General features: G+C 34.6%; 1 protein-coding gene across 5 annotated transcripts in view; it reads left to right on the forward strand.

Annotated features, from left to right (window-relative positions):
- NEK4 (NIMA related kinase 4) overlaps positions 1-22,528 on the forward strand; it is a 32,736-nt gene continuing 10,208 nt past the window's right edge. Inside the window, exons 1-15 of one of the 5 annotated variants that reach the window (XM_016121860.2) lie at positions 1-258; positions 1,653-1,919; positions 2,865-3,062; positions 3,250-3,357; positions 4,584-4,738; positions 6,088-6,229; positions 8,206-8,601; positions 12,840-12,989; positions 13,570-13,719; positions 14,182-14,248; positions 15,026-15,135; positions 15,944-15,985; positions 16,136-16,224; positions 17,447-17,652; positions 18,244-18,377. In XM_016121860.2, the coding sequence (XP_015977346.2) occupies positions 166-258; positions 1,653-1,919; positions 2,865-3,062; positions 3,250-3,357; positions 4,584-4,738; positions 6,088-6,229; positions 8,206-8,601; positions 12,840-12,989; positions 13,570-13,719; positions 14,182-14,248; positions 15,026-15,135; positions 15,944-15,985; positions 16,136-16,224; positions 17,447-17,652; positions 18,244-18,377 (2,307 nt within the window). In that variant the 5' untranslated portion in view covers positions 1-165. Of the gene's footprint in view, positions 329-1,652; positions 1,920-2,864; positions 3,063-3,249; positions 3,358-4,583; positions 4,739-6,087; positions 6,230-8,205; positions 8,602-12,839; positions 12,990-13,569; positions 13,720-14,181; positions 14,249-15,025; positions 15,136-15,943; positions 15,986-16,135; positions 16,229-17,446; positions 17,653-18,243; positions 18,378-22,528 lie in introns of those variants that run through there. The other 4 variants (XM_016121862.2, XM_036219248.1, XM_016121861.2 and 1 more) reach the window with 4 other exon arrangements.

The following is a 22,528-nucleotide window of genomic DNA, read 5'->3' on the forward strand; positions in this document are numbered from 1 at the left end:
CGGCGTCGCCGTGGGCCCGTTAGCGCTCTGGCCCGGGTCAGGCTGCCTCCGCAGCCACAGGCACCGCAGCCTCTCGGACATGCACCGGGCGTCCTGTTGTGGCCTCCTCCTCTGCCCTCCGCCGCCGCCGCCGCCGCATCCCGACTGTGGGCCCGCGCCGGGAACATGCCCCTGGCCGCCTACTGCTACCTGCGGGTCGTGGGCAGGGGCAGCTACGGGGAGGTGACGCTCGTGAGGCACCGGCGGGACGGCAGGCAGGTCGGCGGATTTTGGGCCCGTCATGGGGGTGAGGGGCACGCAGGGGTTCGCCGAAGCACCACCAACCAAGGTTAGGTCCCGGGATGGTCTGAAAGGGTATTCATCTCTGATGGCACTTCCTCAGGGCAAATGTCCCAGACCACCAAGACTAGGCCATGCCGTCCCATAATATGCACCCCGAAAAAACACCCTATAGTTCTTCTACAGCACCTGGCAAATATTACTACTCCTTGAACAATGGGCCCCATACATCCGACCTGGAGACTACTGGACTCACTTAAAACTCATCACCTCCCTGCCAGACCTTCTCTTATTATCTCCATTTCAGTGAGTTGCACCACCAACCAGCCAGTTGCCCAAGCTAGACACCTGGAAGTCATTCATGACTCCCCTCTCTCCTTCACCCCCATTCATTTGTCCACTGAGCCAACAGGCCTCTTCTCCATCTACATTGGTACTTCCTTAATCTGGGACACTGTTATCTCTAGGTAAACTATTGTCAAACTGTTGACCTCCCACTGGTCTTCCCTGCCACATGACTTGCTTTTCTCCAATCCATCCCTGTCATTGCAGTTTCATTGATCGTCCTAAAATTTATATCTAATGTTGCCACTCCTTTGCTTAAAGCACTTTATCTCATTGCCCTCAGGATAACAAGCCAATTATTAATATGGTTTATAAGTAGGGTGACCATATTGTACAAACTGGGACAATTTTGAAACTGAAAGGAGGCATCACTAATAATTACACCAAGACAACAGGACTGCCTCAGACAAACTTAGAGGAGATATGCCCCTAAGTATAAAGCCTTCTCACCTGTTCTGCTTTGTCTCAGGTGTTGGTCGCTCTGCCTGGAACAAAAGGTCAGGCATAAGAGATTTATTCCATAGTCAAAGGGGGAAAGGAGGGTCACTGAATTTTTTGACTCAAGGTTGGGGTTCTAGCTGTAATAATAACCCCTTAGTAATTTACATTTTACAAAACACACATGTATATGTTGTCAAATAATGAATTCTGTGCTTTTTAGTTGACCAAGGACAGTGTGTTAGGTGTTAGAGAATATTCTTTTTTTTTTTTAAGTGGGAATAATTTTGTGTGTTGAGGGTCAGTGATATTTTAACTGTTGGGCTATGGATTCCTTTGAGTATCTAATGCAACCCGTGGACCCATTCTGCAGAAATTTTTTGTGACCCCCTATCCTGCTATAAGGTTAACATGTAAAAAGTACCATTAATGATAGCAAATGTTTTTCCCAATTTTGTGCTTTGACTAGGTTATTAGACAGGCTGCAGAATATTGATTTTGAGGACATTCGGGAGAATCCTTAACTACTTTCGAACCTATAAAACTGTGTTTTATTTGTGTATTGTAAAAACATGTATTTTCTTCTGTAGTACGTCATCAAAAAACTGAACCTCCGAAATGCCTCCAGCCGAGAGCGGCGAGCTGCTGAACAGGAAGCCCAGCTATTATCTCGGCTGAAGCACCCCAATATTGTCACCTACAAGGAGTCGTGGGAGGGAGGGGACGGTCGACTATACATTGTCATGGGCTTCTGTGAAGGAGGCGATCTGTACCGAAAGCTCAAGGAGCAGAAAGGGCAGCTTCTGCCTGAGAGTCAAGTGGTGGAGTGGTTTGTTCAGATTGCTATGGCTCTGCAGGTACTATTCAGACTCACAGTATCCCACTTGCTCCAAGGGAACAGGGGGGATGACAGGCATATTTTAGGAAAAAATTTCCCCAAGTACGTACATGCAAAAAATATATTTTTTTGAAAATCCATTTATGAAGTGGACCTAGTTGCTCATGTTCTAGCACTGGAATGTTTCTGAATGGGTGATACCCATATTGAAGTAGACATGGATTTCACGTCTAATTGGAGGGGAAGCCAATGCCTCTATTTGTTTATTATTTATAGGAAATTCCATTTTAAGGGCCCTGAGTTGACAAAGAGAAAAGAACGACCATGTTTGTTATCAGCTAGTCAGCTATGTCATTAGCCCAAGGTGGCTGGGCTAATGAATATGCATAAACTATGGGGATTTAGGCTTTAACCCTGTGGCTCTGCATGGAAATGCAGAACATGTTTGTGTTTTAATATACACATAATTCAAAAGTGAGACTTTTATTGAAATACCACTCCAGCTGGACACATTTGTCCAGAATTAATTGACCTTGTAGTTTAAATTCTGAGATACTCTCTCTAAATAAAAGTGATTTTATTATATTTGAAAACGTTAAGCTGAAGATTTTATGAGTTCAAGAAGAATGTTCATCTGACCTTGTATAAATTGCTTTCCTACCTTCAGTGGCAGTTTGTAAGCATGTTTTTTTTTAACTGAATGCATATAATGATAAACAGTATAATGGTCAAAGTACCAGGGAACAATTGTGAATGACACTGGACAAATTAATGCATGAAACTTAATTTATTTTACTTTGGAAAATTTCAAATTAGACTTTTTATTTAGAGAATATAAAACAATAGTGTTTTAATATGTAGGTAACTCTTCAACTCATGTAATTATTGATGATATGTAAGAAGTCAGGAATAAATAAGTAGATAAATATATTTATATTTAATAAAATTTTATTTCTCTTTTCAGTATTTACATGAAAAACACATCCTTCACCGAGATCTGAAAACTCAAAATGTCTTCCTGACAAGAACAAACATCATCAAAGTGGGTGACCTAGGAATTGCTCGAGTGTTAGAGAACCACTGTGATATGGCTAGCACCCTCATTGGCACACCCTACTACATGAGCCCTGAATTGTTCTCAAACAAACCCTACAACTATAAGGTAGGGTTGGGCTATGTGCGCCAGCTCATACTATCTATAGGACAGTATTCATAATTTCAAAGCCCATTAGGGTAGTTAAATCAAAGAATCCTCTGTGAATTGGTTTAAGGAAAATGTCTTTTTTTTAACAGAAAAAATATAAATAAGGCATTCTGACATATAACCATTTACTATTTTTCTTTTCTAGTCTGATGTTTGGGCTCTAGGATGCTGTGTTTATGAAATGGCTACCCTGAAGCATGCTTTCAATGCAAAAGACATGAATTCTTTAGTTTATCGGATTATTGAAGGAAAGGTAAAGAATATTCTGGAACTAGTTATTTTTAATAATTTGGAGTAACGTTAATTAAATGCACTTTGTAAGTAGCTACTAGCAAAAGTGAGTAATCATTGGTGTTGGGTGGATAGTTAAGAATGGTGGGTCCTTTCTGTGGGAAAGGTTGAATTAGAGGAAAAGGAATTGATCATTTCTTAATATTTATAAAAGTGGCTTAATGGTTCTGAGGAATTGGCTTTTTGAAAACCCCAGGACGTGCAGGCGCCCTCAGAGACTATTGGTAGTTTCTTCTAAGCAGCTTATGATTAAATGAGCCGCATTTAAAATGAGTCTACTCTGTTTGCACTTGTTGCTCTTTTGATAATCATCACAATCACTAGAAACCAGTTAAGGATTGCAGAAGGCATTGTATATGATATAAACGCCACAGTGACCAACTTTGTATGTTAGTTCCATGAGACTAGTTGCCCTCTGCAATGTTAAGCATCTACACACCATTAAGTTTAAGGATATAAATCACCTATTCTATTATACCAAGACTCATTTAATTTTTTATTTTAAGAAATATTGAAAAACATAAAGTAAAATTTGTCCATAATTCTACTAAAAGAATTAAAGAAGAAAGAAGTAAAATTCCCCTCTCTCTTCCATTTTCATCCCCTGGAGATAACCATTGCAAATAATTTGATGCATGGCCTTTTTGGCTTTTTCACATCATAAATAGATATAACTTTAGGTGTACATATGCACATATACATGCAGATATTTTTAAAAAGTAGCTGAAACAGAATCAGGCTGAACATAGTGGTACACAACTCACTTTTTTGACTTAATATATGAGGGACATCTTTCCAGCTTGGTACCTGTTAAGTCTTTATTTTTTAAGAGGCTGCCTGATATTTTATTAGAAGGATGTACCATAGTCTATTCCACAAGTCCTCTATGGATGGACATTTAAGTTGTTTCCAGTTTTTTACTACCACAAGAATGATACTGCAGTGAATATTCTGATACATAAATCTTTAGGAACTCATACCCTTATTTCTGAAGTCCTTAAGTGGCACAGCTGGTTTGAAGGATATACTTTTACAATTTTACAACTTGCTATTATAACCAGGACACCAGTACACTTCTTGCAGAGTAATACATTGGTTATTTTCTGCTTATGCGGATAGTGGCTTGAAATAAATATTAGAAAACCTCTGCCTTCAACTAGTCATAATTGCTGTATTATTTCTTTGTAGCTGCCACCAATGCCAAAAGATTATAGCCCAGAGCTGGCTGAACTGATAAGAACAATGTTGAGTAAAAGGCCTGAAGAAAGACCCTCTGTGAGGAGCATCCTGAGGCAGCCTTACATAAAGCGCCAGATCTCCTTGTTTTTGGAGGCCACCAAGGCGTAAGATAATTCCCTTGCAAATAGCTGGGCTGTATAGAGGGAATAAAAGAGGGTGGCTTCTATCATTTTAATGTGCAAGAATTTATGGTGAGCTTCTTTTAAACCAAAAGTAAAATTGCATGATTAGAGCATGTATTGAGATTTGCTTAATTTTTCAAATCAGAAATCTAGAGAACCATTTAGAGAATCACTTTGACATTCCACAGAGGGTTCTAAGACATATTAGTATGATTCTTTTAAAATGATGTGTTTTAGAAACCATGTTAAAATGAGACATTATCTAAAAAACTTATTACATTATTAGTATGTAAGGTGATATCACATCTAAAATATGGTGCTCAAATTTCTGAAAGCTCATAAGGTTACCTCTTCACTCATAACTTCACAAGAGAAAAAGAATTCCTTTCTTTGACTTGTAGGTCCTGCCTTCATTAAACAATTGTTCCAGGATCTAAGACTTAGCTCTAGAAAAGACCTTCATGATCTCTGCTTTGTGACATGTTAAATTTGGGAGACAGTAATAGAATGGCCGCAGAGGATAATGAAGGATCATCTTCTCGTTTATGTTGTCTACAATTTCCCACCAAGTAGACCTTTAGCCTTCCATTGGCAGTGCTGGTCTTCATGCTTCCCTTGAATTTTCCAGAGGTTTAGTCCAGTTGTAGAAACTTCACACTAAAATAGTTAGGGATATTATTTCTATATACATTAATTCTGCATGTCAAGGCTGAGTATACCAATCATTTTTACTCTCAAACTTGGCAGAGCAGTTGTGGTGTTAGAAACATATGAAACTTGAAGATAAAAATTATCCTGGTACTTCTGTACATGAGGCAATTTCTCAGAGATTTTTTTTTTTTGGAATTATTTTGTATTTACAGAAAAGTTGCAGAGATAGTACAGAGACTCTCTGCATGTTCGGCACCCAGTTCTTCCTACCATTATCATCTTACGTTGTCATGGGACATTTGTTAGTACTAAGAGCCTGACATCACTACCTTACTGTCGACTAAACTCCAGACTTTATTCAGCTTTCCCCAATGTTTCCACTAATATACCTTTTTTGTTCTAGGATCCAATCCAGGAGATTATATTACATTTAGTCCTCATGTCTCCTTAGTGAACTTGGGTCTGTGACAGTTTTCATTTTCTTTGTTTTTCATGACCTTGATTGTTCTTGAAGAGTACTGGTCAAGTATTCTTGTTTCTTGGTTTTTAGAAGTCTGTTTTCTATAAATGGAGTAGTTTTATAAGGGACTGTAACACATATATACTTTTATTCATATATATAAAAACCTTTACTCTTCCTTATATTAATGCCTTTTTCATCTTTTCTTCTTTTCATAAAGAAAAACCTCCAAAAATAATATTAAAAATGGTGACTCTAAATCCAAGCCTGTTCCTTCTGTGGTTTCTGAAAAGGCTGAATCAAATCATGAAGTAGTTGCTTCCCAACCACTCTCTTCTGAGGGTTCCAAGACACATGTAATGGTATGTTTCTTTTTAAAGGGTATGTGTTTTAGAAACTGTATTAAAATAATAGGTTATCTTAATAAGTTACTGTAAATGAAATGATTAGACTTTGCTAGAGATTCTGTTGTGTGATTAATCATGTATTGTAAAGAAAGAATACCGATAAAAGTGATTCATTTAGCCTACTTTATCCAAACTGTTCATGAAGTCAGTGCTGTAATAACTTTGTTCTAAGAACTATTTTTATTGAGGTAAAATTTATATAACATAAAGTTAACCATTTTAAAGTGAACAATTAATTGCATTCAGTACATTCACAGTGTTGTGCAACCATCACTTCTATTTGGTTTTAAAACATTTTCACATCACCCCAAAAGGAAACCCCCCATACTCATTAAGTAGTTATCCTCATTCCCACCCAGTGCCTGGGAACCACCAATGTGTTTTCCGTCTCTGTGGATTTACCTATTCTAGATATTTCCTATAAATGGAGTCATACAATATGTGAGCTTTTGTGTCTTGCCTTCTTTTACTTAGCATAATGTTTATGAGTTTCATCCACATAGCATGTATCAATTTTTCATTTATTTCTACATATGAATAATATCCCAAGGTATTCACTGGTGGACATTGACTTGTTTTCACCTTTTGGCTCTTGCTGTAATCATTTGTGTACAAGTATTTGTTTGAGTACCTTTTTTCAGTTCGTTTGAGTATATACCTAGGAATAGAATTTCTGGGTCATATGGTAATCTTTAACTTTTTAAGTAACTACCATGCTATTTTCCATAGCAGTTACACTATTTTATATTTCTGCCAGCAATCCACAAGAGTTCCAGTTTCTTCACAACCTTGCCAACTCTCTGTTTTTCTGATTCTAGCCATCTTAATGAATGTGAAGTGGTATCTCATAGCTTTTATTTGCAATTCTCTAATGACTATTGTCAAAGAGCATCTTTTCATAAGCTCATTGGCCATTTGTTGCCTTCTTTGGAGAAATGTCTACTAAAGTGTCCTTTGCCCGTTTTTAATTGTTTTTGGTCATTAAGTTCTAAGAGTTCTTTCTATCTTCTGGATATTATAGGCTTTTTAAAAATATGCTTTTGATTTACAAACATTTCCTCCCATTCTATAGGTTATTTTTTCATTTTCTTGATGCCTTTTTATGCACAAAAGTTTTTGATTTTGACAAAGCCCAGTTTATAATTTTTTTTCTTTTGTTGCTCGTGTTTGGTGTCATATCTAAGAATTGCTTGCCAAATCCAAGATAATGAAGATGTATGCCTGTGCTTTCTTTTAAGAGTTTTATAATTTTAGCTCTTATATTTAGGTTGTTGATCCATTTAAAATTTTTTGTGCGTGTGGAAAAACATATGTACCATACAATTTGCCACTTCAATCATTTTTAAGTGTTCAATTTAGTGACCTTAATTAGATTTACAGTGTTGTGCAACCATCAGCACTATCTTCCAAAACTCTTTCATCATTCCAGGCAAACACTGTACTTATTAAGCAATAACTCCCCATTTTTCCTACTCCCAAGCCTTGGTAACCTCTAATTTACTTTCTGCCTCTATGAATTTACCTATTCTAGATATTTTATGTAAGTGGAACCATACAATATTTATCCTTTTGTATCTGACTTGTTTCACTTAGCATGTTTTCAAAGTCTATCCATATGCCAGAATTTCATTTCTTTCTATGGCTTTATAATATTCCACTGTATGTATACCTCATTTTGTTTATCTGTTCATCTGCTAATAGACATTTGGGTTGTTTCTACCTTTTGGCTCTTGTAATAATGCTGCTATAAACATTGGTGCACAAATACTTGTTTGAGTCCCTACTTTCTGCCCTTTGGGGTGGGAGTGAGATTTCTGGGTCACATGGTAATTTTGTGTTTTAACTTTCTGAGAAACCTATTCCATTTTGAGTTAAATTTTTTATATGGCGTAAGGAGTGCTGTTATAACTTGGAAGCATGTTTTCACTCAGGGTGAAGACAAAGGTTTATCCCAGGAGAAACACATAGACATTGGTCCTTTGAAGACACCTGCACGTCTGAAAGTCCATACCTGCAAACCAGACATGAGCGGTGCCACAGAGTCATTAGCCACAATCAGTAGAGTGAATATTGATATCTTACCTGCAGAAAGGGACTTGAGTGATGGCTTAGTTCAAGAAAGTGAGCCAACACACACAGATGCCTCTAATGAGCTAGAAGGTAAATGCAGTATTTCTCAAGCTAAGGAGAGGCTGCAGGATAACACTAAGTCCAGCACTCAACCCGAAAACCTGATTCCTATATGGTCCCCTGACGATGTCACTGTGGAAAGAAATGACCCAGTAAAGCCTCTACAACCTCTAAATGACCAAGAGTCTAAGGACCAGGTAAGTGATATGCATGAGTTGTTGGTTTCAGAGGGAAGGCCGTTAAGTGCAGTTACAAAGGTGTGGGTTGTGTTATTGTGCTCTAGTTGTTTTAGGAAAATCAACTGTTATGTGTACATTTAAAAATAATAGAAACCAAAGGATGAGACCCAAGGAATTCTTAGATCCCTTCTGTGCCCTGGAATAGAGTATTTGGTGGAAGCATGCTATTTGTATGTTTTTTTCCTATTTCTACATGACTCTTCCTTAGTTTTCCAATTGATGGATGGTTCCAACATTTAGATAATATCACAATCCTTCTTGCTTTTGAAAAGTTAGTGGATTTATCTGATTTCTTAAGTTCAGGAATAAAAAAATGTTTTATATATTGGAACCAAAAAGAAAGAAGACGAGGAAAAAAGGAAAGGAACAAAAGAATTTTGATACTGAGAGACTATTCTGAGCACATTTAATAATTATCTCTACTTGAACTTGGAAAGAAGTCTAAATTAAATGAAGCATGGTGATAACTGAGCATTAGAGTGAAAGCCAGAGCGTGTGATTATGTTTTTATGTGTAAAATATTTTAAAAATATATTTAACAAGATATAGTGACTATTTTTATGATCTATATATATTCGAATTGGATATATTACATGTTTTATTTAGCATCATTTATATAAACATTAAAACTGTTTTATACATTTACAGTCAAATGTCTTTAATGAAGTTTTTGTTTTTATGGAAAACTACAAGTGTAATGCTCTTGTCATTTAAAGTCATTGGAGTGAAACCAAAATTTATTCTAAGCTTTCTTTAGACACAGGAATCCTTAGTACTTATAGATAAAATTATATGTGTGCTGCTTGTTCTACTTGACTGTCAAATTAAGTTCAATTTTACTTCTTCTATATTTTTCATTAAAAAAATTTCAAGTACAGATTCAGTGGTTTTTAGTATATTCGTAAATTTCTGCAATCATAGCTACTGTCTAATTCCAGAACATTTACAACACTTCAAAAATAAACCTATACACAATGATAGTCATTCTCTCTTTCTCCTTGCCCTCAGCAGCCAGCACCTGTTGTCTATATGGATATGCTTATTCTGAGCATTTTATATAAATAGAATCATATAATATATGGCCTTTTGTGTCTGGCTTTTCTTACTTAGTGTAATGTTTTTTAATGTTTATATATGTTGTAACATGTACCAGTATTTCATTCCTTTTTATTGCCAAATAAATTCTACCGTATGTATGTATATACCATATTTTATTTATCTATTGATCAGTTGATAAACATTTGGGTTTTCACTTTTTGCCTACTATGGATAATGCTACTATGAACATTCTTGTACAGATTTTTGTCTGGACATGTTTTCAGTTCTCTTGGGTATATACCTGGAAGTGGAATTGTTTGGTCATATGGTAACTCCATGTTTAACTTTTCAAGGAATTGCAAAACTGTTTTCCAAAGCGAGTACATCATTTTACTTCCTACCATCAATATACGAGTTGTAATTTCTCTACATCTTTACACTTGTTATTTTTCTTTTTCCTTCATTCTGTTTTTTTTTTTTTTTTTTTTTTGATTCTAGCTATCCTAGTAGATGTGAAGTGGTATCTTATTGTGGTTTTGATTTGTATCTCCCTAATGACTAAAGATGTTGAGCATTTTTTCATATGCTTGTTGGCCATTAGTGTACCTGCTTTGGAGAAATATCTATTCAGATTCTTTGTCCATTTTAGGTTGGTTTATCTTTGTATTGTTGAGATTTAAGAGTTCTTTACTCTAGCTGTTAGTCCCTTAGCAGATATAAGATTTGAAAATATTGTCTCATTCTATGGGTTGCCTTTTTACTTTATTCATGGTGTTCTTTGAAGCACAAGTTTTTAGTTTGGACGAAATCCATTTTTTTCTTTTGTTGCTTGTGCTTTCGGTGTCATGAAAAGTTATTCCTGGGTTGTCCTCTGTTTATAGTTTTAGTTCTGCAGGTCTGTGATTCATTTTGAGTTAATTTTTGTGTGTGGTCTGAAGAAGGGGTGCAACTTCATTATTTTGTATGCTAATATCCAGTTATCCCAGCACCATTTGTTAGAAGATTATTCTTTCTCCTTTGAATTATCATTCTTGGTGAAAATCATTAGATCATACATATAATGTTTATTTCTAGACTCTCAGTTTTCTCCTACTGATTTAAGGGTTTATCCTTATGTCAGTAACATATTGTCTTAATTATTGTAGCAAGTTTTGGAATTGGGAAGTTTGAGTCTTCCAACTTATTATTTTTCAACGTTGTTTTGGCTATTTTGGGTCCTTTGTGTTTCCATATGAATTTTAAGATCAGCTTGTCAATTGATATAAAAAAAAAAGGCTAGGATTTGACAGGATATTGCTATTATAATATACATCTTGCAACCCGTGAACATAGGACATCTTTCAATTTATTTAGGTGTTTAATTTCTTATAATGATGTTTTGTTGTGTTTAGTGTATAAGCCTTGAACTTCTTTTGTTAAATTTATTTCTAAGTATTTTTTCCTTTTGATACTGTTATGAATGGAATTGTTTTCTTAATTTCATTTTCATAGTGTTCATTGCTTATGTATAGAAATAAAGTTGATTTTTGTATATTGATCTTGTATCCTAATACCCTTGCTGAACTCATTTATTGGTTCTAATAATTTTTTTTTATAGTGGACCCCTTAGGATTTTCTGGATATAAGATCATGTCATCTGTGAATAGAGGTAGTATAACTTCTACCTTCCAATGTGGATTGCTTTATTTCTTTTTCTTGCCTAATTGCTGTGACTAGAATCTCTAGTACAGTGTTGAATAGAAGTGTTGAGAGTGAACATCCTTGTCTTGTTCCTGATCAAATTTATTTCTTATATCATGCTTTTAGAGCAGATTTTTTTGTTTCATAGAATTTTATGTCCAGCATTTCCTTTTTTGTGTGTCGTTATTATATTTAAAAGTGGAAGAACTTTTTTTAGGACCAATTGAATTTTATGGAGAAATTCCCTAAGTCATTTGTTCTGTCACTCTTGTACTTGTATAAGCTTTATTTTAAACAGTTTATACTTTCTACCAGCAGAGAAACCTTTACTTCACTCTTCAGAATTGTATCGTTGTTTATTATCTTGGTCTTTTTGTTCAGCTTGCATATTATGTAATAATATTGTAAAATTTAATCATTAACTATATTTTATATATAATATTAGGTATACTTTTAAAGACTAATTTTTAAGTTATTTTACCTACAGGCATCCTTGTTTTGTCTTTGTCAAAGGATCTGAATGTTAGATGATAATGGCTCTTAGAAGCAATTTCGCCTTGTATTAAATAATATCATTGTTTGTTTTTCTTTCTAAAATTATCACATAGTGGGCTCTTGATAAAAATTGTTTATTAAATCATATTCAATTACTAGTGTGTCCATCTACTTGAAAATTTGGATATTTTAATAGTTAAAAATTGTTTTAAAATGTAAGAATATTTTATTTTAACGTTTGGTATGAATTTGTTTCTAAAACCAGCTATCCCAATAAAATACTAAGTCCTTGGTGATCTTTATAACTTAAAAGGTAATTTATTTTATCATTACTACTGCTAGTAATAGCTCTAATTTTTTCGAGCATCTAATGTGTGCTAGACATAGTCCTAAGTACTTTAGTATTAGTGCACCGTCTTCACTACTCCCCTAATAGTTATACAAATGTGTATGAGGCATTATATCCATTCATAAATGAAGAAACTGAGGTTCAGGAAGATTAAGATTCTCACATATGACTCCCATCTAACTCCAGATTCAGTGTTCTTTTCATGATGCTTTAAAGAGCATTTTTCATGGTGCATCCAAATTACTGATGTTTACTCGGGAAATAAATACATGCATATTAAATTGATTTCATTTAAAACTAAGAAAAGTTTTCTGGAATAGGAAACCTAGTAAAAGTTATGAAAAGATAAAAAAAATCTAAATCAAATATCAGTAGTTTCAGGTTAATAACAGTATGAGTAATTCGATCAAAGTAATTATCTTTTTAATTTGAATAAAGCCAGAATAAATGTTAATACAAACATATTAATATTTTGTCTTTTCCTGTTAACACTGCAAATAAGCATTTATTTTGAGAAAGACAACTCCTTCTCATTTTCATTTATAATTTTAAAAGTAGGTATGGAGGTTTTGGCCATTTGGAAATTCAAAAGGCTATTTCATTGTTGTTGTTTTTGTTTGTTTGTTTGTTTAAGGATCAAGTTGCTGGTGAATGTATTACAGAGAAAGAGGACAGAATCCACCCAGGTTTACAGCCACAGAGCTCTGGGTCTGAACCTTCCCTGTCTCGACAGCGACGGCAGAAGAAAAGAGAACAGACTGAACACAGTGAGGAAAAGAGACAGGTTGGCTGAGATCTCTTTGGAATAGTTGTTGTGCTTTTGCTTTAAAACAGACTTTAGGAAGCTCAATTTCTATTTAGAATGGTTAACAGTTGCCAGAAAGGGCACATAAGAAATGCAAGGAATATGTGGAGAAGGGCGATGATGGCAAGATGCTAAATATTAGTTTTCAAGTATCAGTAAGTTGGAAGCAGGGTAAGGATTTTATCTTCCCCAGCAAAGATAGGGATCATCTTGAGAGTTAAAGGAACAGGCTAACAAGGGTAAACTTTGATCCTTCCTGTTATATTGAAGAAAAATTTTTCCCTTCTGCATAAAATCATGTTGACACATCATTTCTTTTTTTCTTTAATGAGACATTACACCTCATTTCTTGAAGTAACTTTCATAGGCACCCTCTTATAAGCTTCTTAACTGGTTAGTGACTTTTGGCAGAATTTTTTTCCCCTAAAATCCAATGTTTTAAAGTTTTTGAGAGCAAATCACTGACAAATACATAGGAGACTTACTGACGGGGGAACTTTGGAGGTGGGTTATTATCATAGGAAACTGATAATCTCCCTCTCTTTTTAAATTATTTAAGTTCCAAGAGGCTCCTCCTCAACTTTTGCCTTCTCTTTCTACTGTTGGAAAAGCGGATGTCACAGCAACCCAAAAGGAAACTGAAAACCAAAGTAGAGTGGTCACTGGGTCTGTGAATAGTTCGAGGAGCAGTGAGATGTCATCATCAAAGGTTTGTGGGGGTATATGTTGGATTTTTTTAAAACCTTATAAAGCTTTTTTGGTTATAAAATCCTACATATATTTTTCTGTGTTAAAACATCTCAGCCCTGCTTTTTGTCAAACACTGGAAGGGATAGATTTGTGATTCTCAGCAGAAGCGTTGATTGAAATGGACAGATTTTATAGTTCCAGAGATGGTCACTTGTGGTTAACTAAGAAGACCAAGTAGGTTCTGAATGGAAGAAGTGCAAAATTCTTTAATTGCTCTTCCAAAAATGAGTATAGTACTTTCAGAAATGAGGGCTGTGATTAGTCCTTGCTAGTAGCTATAACCCTGTCACAGACTGATCTCAAATGGACACTGCTTTAAAATGTGCAAAGCCTTTTCCTAGTGCTGGGTGATTTATCATGCATCATACATATTATAAGAATAGTGAGTAGAAATGGAAATAACTCTGGCTTTCTTTAAAAGGATAGACCATTGTCAGCAAGAGAGAGGAGGCGACTAAAGCAGTCACAGGAAGAGATATTCCTCTCAGGTAAAGTTGTTCTATTTCCTTCATCTACTGGAGAGTATTGCTGTGACTTATGGACATAAGTATTGTTTCTGATTTTGAGGTGTTAAGAATTTTGAAGCATCAGTAATACATCTGGGAAACTGATTTGGAAGAAATTTTGAAATTTCTTAGTCAAGCTTTTAGAAACAAATCAGCATAGGCTGTTGGACCCGGAACTTGTATTATCAGTGGAAGAAGATATTAAAAAGAGCAAGAGGGCTTCGAGTGACAGTAACTCCTGGGATATTTCAGACAGGAAATTGAATATTTAATTTGTTTCCATGTTCAGAGTTTGCTGGTCAAAGAAGTGCTATCTTATCAGGAATAGAGAGGAAGCGAGGAGAATAGTGCTGCCCGGGGCTGAGGACTGTCATCATTCCTATTACTATTATCTAAAGACAGTACTAGCAGTTTCCATTTATTGAATACTAACTATATGTCATACATTATGGTAAGCATTTTAAGGGCATTATCTCATTTCATATTTACAGTAACTATCAAAGGTAGGCAACATTATTCCTTTTTTGCAGCTGAGGAAACTGAGGCTCGGAGGGATTAAATATCTTGCTCAAGGTCACAGAGCTGGTAGACCTAGAGGTGAGCTTTGAACTGAACTGTCAGATACTAGAGTGATAATTAACATGCTGCCTGAGTTACTTTTAGGCTGGCCCTTACTGGGGTATCTTCCATACACGATGCAAAGTCGTCTTCTGTTGAGGCCAGCCCACAGACAACAGGTGGGGGTGGTCCCTTTTTCAGGCCCTTCAGTGAGGAAAGCTTCTCTGAGTGCAACGGGGCAAGGGAAGCCACAAGAAGAAAGCCAGCCCACCCCTGCCCGATGGTTGTCTTCTGACCAAAGCTTTGCTCAGGTACATTACTTGGTTCTAAGGGAAAAGGTGGACATATCTACATTTAGCAAGTCTAATACAGTAAACCTCATAAATGCTAGCTCCATTTACTTCTGGGACAGTGCTGGCTTCAGTTATACTTTTTTACTCTTGATAAGGAAAAGAACTGATCAATAATAATTAAAAGGGTTATGTTTACTTAAGGGAATAAATTTTTCAGGCACTCCTGTAAACAATTGGTAGCCTAGTTAAATATCTTTCTTAGGTAGTCTTTAAAACAAGACTTCCGAAGGGCTTCCACTAGGCAACACTTTGCTTATTCTGCTGTATTACCTATATACCCACCTACCTGGCCAGATTTTAGTCTCACATACTCAATTTCCTGTTTGTGACAAAGTACCTTACCTTCTCATCTGGTGGCTAAATAGTTCATTGCAAGGTTTCCAACCATGTATTCCAGTTTCTGACCTTATTTTTAAGAGTATATTATTATTTTTTAAATGGAAACTTCCTGCCCTTGAAATAAATGAAGATTTGTTTCTTTCACTAATTAAGACAATTCTCTCTATTTCCCCAAATTGTAAGGTTCGCATTTAATTATATCAAATAATCCTTAAAGCATTTTAACAGTGTCTCACATATGAGCAAACTGAGGTTGCTTTTATTTAGGTGGCATTCTATCTATTTTAAAATGCTAATATTCCCTATGGTACCAGCTTTCTGCTTAGGAGCTGGAATACCAGAAATGTTTCCTCTCCTCTGGAAAGGAAATTTCTTCATATTTGAGACTTTCCAGGGCCTTGTAAAACTTCACCTTCATGTTCCTCAGGCTTCACTTGTGAACTTCATGGGTGAACTGGGACATCATCGGGTAAAGTAACTTCAATTTTTATATCCATTAGTTTCTCCTGTTAAATTAGACATAGGTGCACATTGTATCTAGACATAGCATCTAAGACTATTTTCATGTATTGCATTCTGGTTGTGTTATGTGGAATTTTGTTTTTCCAAACATTAACAGGAAAAGAAACTCACCCATTGTTTCTCAGAGGAAGAGTTAAGTTCTTCTACAAGTTCAACAGATAAATCAGATGGAGATTCCAGAGAAGGGTAAGTTCTTGTTTTTCTGTCTCCCTTCATATACTAGTTTTGTTTGAATTAATCCTAAATGTATACTTATAGTAGTATTCAGATCCGTAGTATTGTCATGAATAACATTATAAATGGTTTTTGGTATATGCTAGAACTAAAAATATCTTTCCTAATGAAGACATCTAATTTTCATTTAGAATTCTTATGAAGGTCTGTGGGTTAAAAGTTTTCATCAGATTTGGAAAATTTTTTGGCCTTTATTTCTTCAGATATTTTTTGGGCCCCCTCCTGTCTCCTTGAGGATTCTGATTACATGTATATTAATTGTTTAAAGGTGTCCCACAACTCATTGATGATGTTCATCTTTTTAGGCATTTTTTTCCTGTTTCATTTTTCATAGAATCTGTTGCTATATCTTTGAATTCACTGATTTTTTTCTTCTGTAGTGTCTAATGTGTTAATCCCATCCCATGTATTTAACAAGTTGAACTTTTTATTTTTAGGAGTTCAATTTGGATCTTTTTATTGTCTTCCATGCCTCTCTTTAATATTTAATGCTTTTCTCTACTTTGGACATATGGGACATATTTATAACTATTATTTATAATAGCTTTAATGTCCTTGCCTCTAGTTCTGTCACTTGTGTCACTTTTGAGTCTGTTTCTTTTACCTGCTTTTTCCTCATCACACGTGTGCTATTTTCCTGCTTCTTCTAATGTTTGGTATTTTTGAGTGGATTCCAGACATTGTCAGTTTTCTCCTATTAGGGGCTTGTATTTTTCTATTTCTTTAAATATCCTTGAGCTTTGCTCTTGAATGTAATTAAGTTACTTAGAAAGAGTTGAGCAGAATTTATAATTTATACACAGAATCTGGGGCTTCCTCTTTCTGGCTCTCTTTTTTCCGAGATTCCTCTCTCACTTTCTAGTGGCAGTGGTTATCTCAAACTGTGTCCTTTGGTTCTGTAAGCCAGAAAGACTGTTGGTTTTCTGTTGTACTTTAACTGTCTGTGGCCCGCCTGGCTAAAAGGTGTTGACTCCCCTCCAGAATCTTTGCCTTTACATAGTTGATTTTTGTGTTTTGTCCAGAGTTTATACTTGTTATGTGTGGAAGGGCCTGTCTGTAGGTGCATACTTGGCCATGTGGAAGCAGAAGCTCCTAAGACCATTTTGCATATAATTTTTAATGAAAAATTCTCATGAAGCCAATTAAATAACAAGTGGGATTTTTTTTTTTCCAGAAAAGGTCATACAAATGAAATGAGTGACTTGGTACAATTGATGACTCAGACCCTAAAACTGGACTCTAAAGAGAGCTGTGAAGATCTCCCAGTGCCAGATCCAGTGCCAGAATTTAAACTTCATCGGAAGTATCGGGACACGCTAATACTTCATGGGAAAGTTGTGGAAGAGGCAGAGGAGCTCCAGTTTAAAGAGCTACCTTTAGGTAATCAGTTTATTCTTTTACAGCAAACTGGAAAGTATATGTTTATTGGAGAAAAGTGTCAAACCAAGGAGATAATGCTTGCAAATTTTTTTGTCTTTTTATTATTTCGCTTGGATATCTGTATAAGGTGTATCTTATTTTATGTAACAGTGTGTTCCTGAAAAGTTGTATGTAATTTTTATAGATTAAAGCTTTGCGGCAATTTTGCATTGAGCAAGTCTGTGTGGCACAAGATGATGGTTAACATTTTTTAGTAGTAAAGGATATTTTAATTGAGGTGTATACATTGTTATTTTTAAACATAATACTATTGCACACTTAATGGAATAAAGTATAGTGTAAACATAGCTTTTATATGTGCTGGGAAATAAAAAAATTTGTGTTACTTATCTAATCCAGTAGTCTGGAATCATACCTGCAATATCTATATACATTTTTAGTCATTAAAAATACATCACATCATTAAACTAAACTCTTGTTAAAGTGAAAAGAATCTTAACATGACAAGATTTTGTTTTTTAAAACATTGCATTCTTCTTGTTACAGTGGTGAAAGTATTTATTTTCCCCTGTCTTTGTTATTGCTTTTTAGTTATTGTGCCAGGTTCTGAAAAGATCAGAAGAATAGTTGAAGTCTTAAGAGCTGATGTAATCCAAGGTCTGGGGATTCAGCTTTTAGAGCAGGTGTATGATCTTTTGGAAGAAGAAGACGAATTGGAGAGAGAGGTGAGTATCCCATTAGCTGCGTCAGCTGTTTGTGCAATAGAATTTTTTTAAACAGCCTTAACATACTATACATTTTACCTATTTAAAATGTACAATTCAGTGGTTTTTAGTATGTTCAGAGTTGTACCACCATCACTACATTAAATGTTAGACCATTTAATTACCCCAAAAGAAACCCTATACCCATTGGCAATGCCTTCCCATTATCCCCAAATCCCTCCATCCCTAAGCAGCCACTAATATTTCTGTCTATAGATTTGCCTATTTTGGATATTTCATTGAAATGGAATCATACAAAATATGTGGTCTTTTTCTGTTATCTTCTTTCACTTAGCATAATGTTTTCAAGATTCATCCACGTTGTAGCATGTATCACATATGTCATCCCTTTCTATGGCCAAGTAATAGTCTGTTGTATGGCTGTATCACATTTTGTTTATCGCTTTATTAGCTGATGAACATGTAGATTGTTTCTTTTTTTTGGCTATTATGAATAATGCTGTTATGAACATTCATGTCCAAGTTTTTGTGGGGACATATGTTTTCATTTTTCTTGGGTATCTATCTAGTTGTGGAAATTGCTGAATTATATGAAAAGTCTGTGTTTAACATTTTGACAAATGGCCAGACTATTTTTCAAAGTGGCTGCACACTTCTACCTTCTCACCAGTAACATGTGAGGGTTCTAATTTCTCCACATCCTTGCCAACACTTGTTATTGTCATCATTTTCATTATAGTTATCCTAGTGGGTAGGGAATGATTTCTCATTATAGTTTTGATTTACTTTTCCCTAATAGATAATGAATGTAGAACATCTTTCACGTGCTTATTGGCCATTTTATATATGTATTTTTGAGACATCTATTCTGATCTTTTACACATTTAAAATTACTATTTATCTTTTTATTATTAAGTTGTAAGAGTTTTTCATATATTCTGGTAGAAGTCCTTTATCATATACATGATTTGCAAAAATTTCTATTCTGTGGTTTTTTCATTTCATAATGGCATTATTTGCAGCACAAAAGGTTTTAATTTTGCTGAAGTCTAAGATATCTATTTTGTTTTTGTTTTTTGTGCTTTTGGTGTCATATCTAAGAAGGCTTTGCTGAACCTAAGATTACAAAGATTTATTCCTATGTTTTCTTTTAAGACTTTTATCATTTAAGCTTTTACAATTAGGTCCATAATCCATTTTTAGTTAATTTTTTGTATTTTGTGAGAAGGGCTCCAGTTTTATCCTTTTGCATGTGAGTATTCAGTTGTCCTAGCACCATTTGTTGAAAAGGCTATTCTTTTCCTATTGAATTGTCTTGGAACCCTGTTGAAAATCAATTGACTGTGATGTATGGGTTTATTTCTAGACTCTTAATTATATTCCATTGATTTATGTGTCTGTGTTTATGTCTGTGCTACACTGCTTGATTATTGTAGCTTTGTAAGTAAGCTTCATAGAAGCTTTGAAATTAAAAAGCATGAATCCTCATCTTTGCCCTTCTTTTTCAAGATTATTTTGGATATCATTTGTATTACCATGTAAATTTTAGGATTAACTTCTTAATTTCTGTAAAAATGCCGGCTAGGATTTTGATTAGGACACTGTAGAATTTTTTTTTGAATGAATTTTAGTTTGACTCACCTGACTTTTCTGCTTGAAGTTGCTGTTGTTATACTGAAATATTTTTCTTTTTGAGAGATTCATTATATATGTACCCAGATTTGAAAGTAAACAGTAAGGCATGTTTATGTAACACAAGCAATTCTATACTAATTTAAAAAATTATTTGTCTTTCCTTATCTAAATAAAAAGCTAATAAGACATGGTTGTTGTAGAACATTTAGAACATACAAATTTTTTAAATATTAGTATAATCTTAGCACTCAGTGATTCTAGATTTTGTTTTATCATTCATAAGTAGTAGTAGTAGTAGTAGTAGCACTTAAAAAGTGCAACACAGGGTTCTAAGCACTTTACATGTATTAAGTCATTTAAATCTCCGACAATCCAATTAAGTTGGTACTGGTATCTCATTTTACAGAGGACTCTGTATGCACAGACAGGTTAAATGAGTTGCCCAAAATCTCGCTGTTCACAAGTGACTGAACGATTCGCCTTTAGTGCAGAAAGTCTGATTCCAGAGTTCATTCTCTTAAGCACTGTTCTATACTGCCTTTCATTCTCTTATACATATGAATGTAGTTTGCTGTGTATATTCATACATCCATAACGTCCATATCATAGCTTTTTATTTCTAGCAAGACAGGGTTATACTATTTACAGTTTTGTAGCCTTTATTTTTTGCTTAACAGTTACCTGAGCTCAGAAACAGAGCCAGCCCCTAGTAGTAACAGTTACCCCTGATCATTCCTATGCTTTTAAGGCCATTGCTCTTTTCCTGGTCTCCCAGAGCTAATTCTTGATTGTAATGAACAATCATAGTTCATGTTATACAGATTCTTTCCCAGTGAATTAATTGCATTACGTCACATCTGCATTATGAAAATCTTCAGAGTGGTAGAAGTACCTGAACAAACACTTTTTTGACTAGTTGTACTTTCTGGATATTTATGTTTCTGGACGGTTTTTTTCTTTTTTCTTTTGTAATAATAACTAACAACAATGAAGCTTTAAATTCCTAGAAATACAGTTGCTTCTCTACCAATTTAATAATTAATTATATCCAAGTGTTATTTTAATTTTTTATTTTGATATAATTTCAGACTAATAGAAATGTTGTAAACATAATACAAAGAGTTCTTGATATTCCTCACCTATATTCTCCAGTGTTACTATTCTACCATTTTTCCTTTATCATTCTCTTTCTCCATATGTATAATTACTTTTTTATCAATTTTTGAGAAAGTTGCAGACACAACGTCTTTTTACCCCTAAATTCTTCGACATATTTCCTAAAAGCAAGAATATTTTCTTACACAACTACAATACAGTTATCAAACTCAGAAAATTAACATCGATACAATAATATTGTCTAAGTCTATAGATCTTATGTAAATTTCACTAATTATTACACTAATATCCTTTATAGGAAAAGAAAAAAATTTTCTGTTTTGTGATTTAATCAATTCAATTCAATCAGGATTGAATTCAATTCAATAAGGATCTTATATTTCTAATAGCTTTAATGAGATATAATTCATATACCATGCAATTTACTCATTTAAAGTATATAATTCAGTAGTTTTTAGCATATTTGCAAATATATGCAACTATAACCACAGTTTATTTTAAATATTTTTGTCTCTTAAAAAGAAACTTTGTACTTTTACTTCATTGGCGCTCTATTCTCTTTTCCCTCCAGGCCTAAGGAACCACCGATCTAGTTTTTGTCTTATAGATTTATCTATGCTAGACATTTCATTTAATAGAATTATACAAAATATATGTATTTTTTGACTATTTTCACTTAGCATAATGTTTTCAAAGTTCATCCGTGTAGTAGCATATATCAGTTTTTCATTCCTTTTTATGGCTGAACAATATTCCATTATATTGATATACAGTAGTCCTCCCTCCTTACTTACAGTTTCACTTTCTGTGGTTTCAGTTACCCATAATCAACTGTGGTACAAAAATATTAAATGAAAAATTCCATAAATAAACAATTCATAGGTTTTAAATTGCACGCCATTCTGAGTAGCATGATGAAAACTCGCACCATTCTGGTCTCTCCTGCCCAGGATATGAATCATCCCTTTGTCCAGCATATTAATGTTTAACATTTAGTAAATAACATATTTTGTGAGAGAGTGAGACCACATTCATATAACTTTTATTATAGAATGCTATAATTGTTCTATTTTATTACTTATCGTTGCTAATCTCTGAACTGTGGCTTATTTATAAAATAAACTTTAGGTATGTATATATATATATATATATAAAAAAGCATTCATAGGATTTTGTACTGTCCATGATTTCAAGCATCCACTAGGGGGTTTGGAACATATCCCCCACAGATAAAGGGGAATACTGTACCACATTATGCTTATCTATTCCTCAGTTAATGGACATTTGGTTTTCCACCTTTTGCCTATTATGAATAGTATTGGTATAAGCTTTTGTGTGGATTCAGTTCTCGGGTGCATAACGGGGAGTGGAATTGCTGGGTCATATGGTAATTCTACATT

The sequence above is a fragment of the Rousettus aegyptiacus genome, unplaced genomic scaffold, assembly GCF_014176215.1.
Source record: "Rousettus aegyptiacus isolate mRouAeg1 unplaced genomic scaffold, mRouAeg1.p scaffold_m13_p_4, whole genome shotgun sequence".
In the NCBI taxonomy this organism is placed as follows: Eukaryota; Metazoa; Chordata; class Mammalia; order Chiroptera; family Pteropodidae; genus Rousettus; species Rousettus aegyptiacus.